Here is a 6596-nt window from a genome sequence, read left to right on the forward strand (position 1 = left end):
CGGACGTATACAACGCGACAAAGCCCCCGAAAAAAAAGCCGCACTGGAAAACGGAGCGAGAGAAGGCCAGGGGCCCGCCCTCAGCCGCAGCTCCCCCGGGCTGGGCCGCATCGTGCGGGCGTCCGAACGGCTCTGGGCGAAGCAGACGCTGCCCAAACCCAGAGCTGCCCGTGACCAATTCAGGGTCCGCTGCCCGTGCGAGGAACCCGCCGGGTCGCTCCGGGGCGAGGGCGGACCCACGCCGAGGCAACCGCAGCGCCCAGGCCAGAGAGCTCCCGGAAGATCCGTCGCGTAGTCCCGGGAGGGTGGGAGCAGGAAGTGCCTTTTTTGGGCCTCGGAAGTACCATAAAAGGTGATGAGGAAACGCCAAATATGGTGGTCCTGGTTCCGGCCTCCGCCGGAGTGGCGTTTCCGTTCGGCCTTGGCGGCCCCGTGCCTGCGTGACGCGACTCGGCCCGCCTCCACCGGCGCGCTCCCGGCGGCGGCGCGGCGTCCCGCTGCTCGGCGGGGCTCGGCTTCGGCTCCGCTGGCTGTTGGCGGTGGTGCCGCACCGCTTTTTTTCCTGTCACTAAGAATCACAGCTGAAGCCAGGCTTTAAATCACAAACCGCTGAGGTTTAAATCAGCCAAACGTATTTTGTGACAGCGGCCTGAAAAGAGGGCCTGCGCTGCCCCCGGTGCGCTACTTGCCTAGCTCCAGGCCGTATTTGCTCAGAAGGGGGGAAGTTTCCCAGCCGCTGTCAGCGCCTGCTGCTTCCCTGGGAAAAGCCTTCTTGAGAGAGACTTCTAGCCATGCTGTGGCCTCCTCAAAAGAAAACTCTCATGCTCCCAATAAAACTAGGGAGAAAACTTCATAAGACTTGTCCTCTTCAGACCAGCACGAAACAAGAAGACTTCATAGAACACACACAAACCCTGAAATCTGCTTTCCTTTTTCTGGACAAAGGCCGCAAAAGCCCAGGCACGGGTGGCCATGTATTTTCTTTCTTTCTTGTCATGCGTATGTACAGACAATTCAAAGCAAAAGTTCCCAGTTTAGACCAAAATCTCAGGACTGCATCCAAGATCTAGCCTGGGAATTCAGCTTGTCTGAGCTGGTGGATTTGACTTTGGCAAGCATTAAGGCGTGCCATCTCCTACAGAAACTGCTTGCCATTGAACATTGTTCCAGATAGAGGCATCAACTCCTGTATTTGCATCTCAGCTCCTCACAACTCCAGATATCAAGTAGTTTGTAAAGAACCTACCTGGAAGGACTGACACTGGAACCCTCCTTTAGATCTACACTGCTACTTCTCACAGTTGCATACTCCTCTGAATTCACTTCATAGAGAGCTCATGCACCCTGAAATGTATTTTAAGCCATCAAATAAGGATGCATTTTTCTCCTCCAAACACTAAAGGCCATTTGTACTGAAGGCCATCAAGCACATGCACTTCTTATTCCCTATGCAATGTAACATAAGAAGCTATGGCAATTCTCATCTCCCAGTCTTCCATCCAGCAGCCACATGTACTGAGCTGATTTTATTTTCAGCCTGGAGACTATGCCATTGCCTTGACACCCCCTTTTCACCACCCAGTAAGGTCTTCGCATTGTGGAGATTCTGACTTCTAAACCTCACCTTCAGTGCTGGGAGCACTGATTTTCTTTCTCACATGCTTCTGGAGAAGCCAGAAAACAGGAATTGTGGTTACTTCCAAATTGTAGGCAATGCAGCCAGTCCAAGGGCATGTGCTGTATCCACACCTTTTATGGCACTCCTGGACAAAGGAGCAACTGGTACTCCTTCCTTTCTTTGTGCAGGTACTTCTCCAGGAAATAAACAGCACCCATTGCTTCCTAGCAGCCAGGTTTGCTGCAGCAGGCTTCTTACGTAGTAGTTTAAAGGAAAATATGAAAACTTACATGATTTGATTTTGTCTTTTATTACGTTTTCTGAAGGGTATTGGTACACCAAATATCCCATTGGCAGGAAAGCGCATTCAATGTATTTAGAAGCCAAACAGTCACTTTCATTTTAACAAACACAATTACGAAGTAAAAATAAATCACAAAATAATGAACTGCATGTTCATAACATACAAAAATTGCTGCCTACTCAGTAGGTAACTACAACATTCCAACTCCTGAATATATTTATAAATTTACATTTTTGTAACAAAAATAGACTTTGAGAAGCGGGGTGTTGTTGTTTTTCATCTGTTTCTGGTTTGTTTCGGTTGGGTTTTTTGCTTACATTCTGTCTCCCGGTGCATACTGGTGCTCCCTTCCCCACCCGTTCCCTGGTTTCTCTTACATTCTTTGCATAACATCCCTTTTGCTTTAAGGCAAGATGCAAAGCATCTTTTCACACAAATGCATGACATCAGCAAGGCTTCACAAAAAGGCACCAAGACTTGTAACTTTAAAAACAAAACTTCTGCCACGTTTGTGTGTCTTATCAGGTGGCTTTTACATAACATCACTCTTACATGCTCAAATACAGTAAGTGCTGTACCCAAAGAAGTTTTATACTCGTTACAGCATTGCCACTAAGATAGAACTAACATTTACAAAATATGGCCCTGCAAACTCCAAATAATACAACATGGATATGCAAAACTTTTTCAACATCAACAGTACCTAAAGGAAAGCAAAACCATGGCACACGTACAATTTACATCAGCTATGTGCTTAATTAAAGGTCCTTTCCTCCTAATAAAATAGTATTGTTTGTTTATGGGGAAAATTATACCGAACTTATATCCACAGTCCATGCAAATTAAGTTAATCGACAATGGTGGAAAACTTAAACAGCAGTTTTTTTCAGGCAGCTGAATTTTGAAGAAATATTAGATAGCCTTGCAACATACAGTGTTGGGGGAGCAATCGGAGACTCGGTGTCTCATAGTACCAGTGGAAGAGGGGAATGCTCCTGTTCCAGAAGGTGATCTTAGCAAATCTCAATTGTCCTTGGAGAAAAGGTTGATGTCATGTCTGAAAGTGCTGAAGTCACCTGTGAGCTGAAATTATTGGTAACCGCTGGAGATGGGAAGGAAGTGGCCACTTGGGTCTGAAAAGTGGCAGTGCCAGAGGGGTAAGTGGTTGCTATAGACGGGGATGGGAATGCTGTGTGTGCAGGGGAGGGATAGGAAGAGGAGGCAGGGGAGGAATACACTGTGCGCACTGGCGAGGGGTAAGTGGTGGCTATGGTGGAGGAGTAGGACGTAGCCACAGAGGATGAGTAGGCAGCAACAGGGGAAGAAGTAGTTGAGACTGAAGCTGCCTTTTCCACTTTCTTGTCCTTCTGCCTAAGGTGGATTTTAGTGTGTCTCTTCCTCTCATCGCTTCTGGCAAACTTTCTGCCACAAATGTCACATGCAAATGGCTTCTCTCCTGTATGTGTGCGGATGTGCGTTGTCAAGTGGTCACTCCTGCTGAAGTTCCGCATGCAAATGCGGCATTGGAAAGGTTTCTGTCCAGTGTGGATGCGAATGTGACGAGTTAGTTCATCAGACCGTGAAAATCGCCGGTCACAGGACTCCACTGGGCAAGCATAGGGCCGTTCATGAGGAGGTGTCTTGCTGGGACGATTAGGGTATTTCCTCATCCTGCTGGGCTTGATCAGCTGGGACTGATAGTTAGTGTTGAGGGTCTTCAACTCGTGAGAGCCAGTCTGTGTGGCAAATGCTTTGATAGTGGACAGCGGCGTGAGGGAGGGCTGCTGTGCTCTGGTCTCAAGGGCTGGGAAGGGCTTCTGATCAGCTGAGATAAGGTTGAGCTCACTCTGTTGCTGAGGGAACAGGTAATCTGGGATCATTGGCACCTGGAAGTTGGTTTTAGTTGTCGGATAAGCTGGAGGTGGATACTGGATGGGGACTCCAGAGGGGTTGGGGAAGGACTGGGTCTGTGGTTCAGGGAAAATATCAGAGCTGGAAGTGGGGAAAGTTGGTGCAGCCGAATAAATTGGACTGTTCTCACTAGCTTGGACAGAACAGCTCAGGGGGGTGCTCTGCGAAGAGGAGGGTGTTGATGAAGAGGGTGTAGAGGTGGGAGGTGCATTAGCCATGCTCACCAGCCCACTGACAAGGCTGAAGAGGGGCTCTGGCCATAAAGTGTTGCTACCGGTTGGGGCTGGCTCCAGGGAGAAGCGCCCCGTGTAGGTAATTGGCGGTAGCCGTGTTGTTTGATTGGGATAGCTGGTTTCTGGCACGGTTTTCTCGTTGTTCAGAGAGATCTCAGGAAACGTGTCTGAAAATAGAAGAGAAGCGATTACTTCTAGCAGCCACTGCAGCTCTGGAGCTGCTGCCAGTGCTTCACGAGCCATTCCCAAGCAGCGCAGCCCCAGATCTTTGCTTCTTGTTAATTAATAATTGAGCGCAACATATTGCAGCGCCGCTGGCAGGTCTCCAGCAGCAACGAGCCCAGAGCCGCTGACGCACAACACAGGAGATACCCCCGCGCAGCCGCCGGGTCAGAGGCACCGCTGCGCCTCGGAGCTCCCGCTGGCGCTGCCGCCTCCCTGCCCGCCCGGGAGAGGCCACCAAGCTTACCTGCCGCGAGGTGCTCAAAATGTTGCTCGCCGGGCTCCCCGGCCGCGCCGAAGCCCGCACTCTCAGACGCCCCGGAAGGCGCAAGAAACTGCTGTCCCCCGCCACCGAGCAGCATCATCTCCTCCAGTTTGGGATAGTGGCCATCCATAGCGGGAGGCGAGTGCGGAAAGACGCCGAAGGGGTCGGAGATCTGCAGCGAGGGCAGGAGCTGCATCTCCGTCTTGGCCGCAGCCATGAGGGAGCCGCGTTCGGGCTCTGACGGGTGACGCCGCCGCCGCGGGCCCGACGGACGGGCCGGCTGCGGCGAGGCGGCCGTTGCCTGCTGCCTGCCCTTGCGCCGCGGCTACCCAGCGCTGCCCGCTGGAAGCGATCGCCTCCCGCCCGCCGGACGGCCCGAGGCTCCCCCCCCGCTGCCCGCTGGAAGCGCTCGGCTCCTCGCCCGCCCCGGAGCCGCTTCTATATATCGGATCCCACCGGCTGCAGCCCGCCCCGGCCCTGACGTACATGGCCATATATGGGAAGCAGGAAGCCCTTATTTGGAGGCGAGCCGGAGGACCCCGCCTGGCGTCAGCACCTGGCACCGGGGAAAGCCGGGCGGTGGGGGCCCCACCCGCCCCGGAAAGAGAGCCCCGCGGCCGCCACGGCCCTCGCACCCGCTGCGGCCCCGTGCCCCGCCGCGAGCAGCGTCACCTCAGCGCCACAGGCCCTGAGGCGCGCGCCGTCCGGCCCCCGCCTGCCCCGGCCTGCCTGCCGGAAGCCTCGGCCGCCCTTTCCATATTAGGAAGCGGCCATATAAGTCTCGGTTCCGGCGGAGACATCCCGCTCCTTATTTGGCGATTCCGGTCCCGGATAGGCGGGGTCGGGAAGCCCTGGCGCGGGAGCCGGGTTGCCTCCGGGCCGTGCGCACCCGCCCCCGGGCCGTGAAAGCGCGCGGCTCCGCCGCCGGGCGGACGGCGCGGAAGCGTTGGGGACCACCTTGGTTGCCCCGGCTCCGCCGTCGGCGGCAGGCTGGAGGCAGGGCTTCCGCCACGGCTTCCGCCACCGCCTCGTTCTCGGCTCGCGCTGTTCGCTTCCCCCGGTGCCAGCGCAGGGGCTGCGCGCCGGCAGCCGCGGTGTGGAGTTTCCCGGGTGCCGGCAGCGCCGGCCCGGCGGGGACCGCCCGCTCTCCGCAAAGGGAACCTCCGGCACTCCGTAGCTCTGCCGAGATGGAAGGAGCTGTGTACGCGGCCCTGGACCAGGATTCTCTGCGCCACCCTCGCTCAACGGAGAGCGGGCACCGCACGGCTACGGCACCCGCTGTGCTGGGTGCGCTGGGCAGCGACACCGCTCGGGACTCCGCTCTCACGCCCCCGGGGCAGCCCCTTAACATGGCCGCAGCTATTTACCGCCCCGCAGCCGGCTCTCACACCGGCTCCGCAGGGAACCGCGGTTGTTTACGAAGGGACGGGGAAGCTACGGATTCCAGCCCGAGGCGGCGCAGGCAGCGCGGAGATGCAGGACAGCACTCCGCCAGCCCGGAGGCTCCCGCGCTATAAATAGGCGGTCGACGCGGCCGTCGCTCCGCCCCGCTGCCTGCGCGGGGCTCCCCCGGCGCCGAGCCGAGCGGCACCGGCGACGCAGTGCGGTTGCAGGGCGCACGCGCAGTGTCGCGGCGAGGGTTTCCCCGCATTGCGCGGGGTTTCTGCCGGCCCGCTTCGGGGGGGTGCGGGGGAGGTGTTGTCGCGGGCGAGTCACGCTGCGGTCCCCGCCGGGATGTGTGTACCGGTGTGCTCCGGCTGCTCCGATCGGGTTGCGTCGGGCCCGTGACGCTGCGGGAAGCCTGGCTGCGGCGGGCACTCGCTGGCCCTCGCGTCTCCGTGCCCTGTCAGAGCTCGTTTTGCCGCATAGATGGAGGGGAGCGGCGGGCGCCCCAGCTCCTGCAGTTGGCAGGCTCTCGCTGTAGGCACGGCCCGCACGCAGACGGGAACTCGCAGCCCTGCCCGCAGCCTTAGCGCTACGCGGCCGGCAGCAGAGCTGGCGTTTCCCCGCGGAAATCCCGTCGCCGAGCACACCGAGCGGTAG

General features: G+C 57.0%; 1 protein-coding gene across 1 annotated transcript; it reads right to left on the bottom strand.

Moving 5' to 3' along the window:
- Positions 1-1909: 1909 nt before the first annotated feature.
- On the bottom strand, positions 1910-4906 carry EGR1 (early growth response 1). The gene is made up of 2 exons (XM_072348529.1): positions 4536-4906; positions 1910-4233 (listed from the first exon to the last, which is right to left on the bottom strand). The coding sequence occupies exons 1-2, from the start codon at positions 4768-4770 to the stop codon at positions 2936-2938; spliced, it is 1533 nt and encodes a 510-aa protein (XP_072204630.1). The 5' UTR covers positions 4771-4906; the 3' UTR covers positions 1910-2935.
- Positions 4907-6596: the final 1690 nt, after the last annotated feature.

The sequence above is a fragment of the Excalfactoria chinensis genome, chromosome 13 (assembly GCF_039878825.1).
Source record: "Excalfactoria chinensis isolate bCotChi1 chromosome 13, bCotChi1.hap2, whole genome shotgun sequence".
In the NCBI taxonomy this organism is placed as follows: Eukaryota; Metazoa; Chordata; class Aves; order Galliformes; family Phasianidae; genus Excalfactoria; species Excalfactoria chinensis.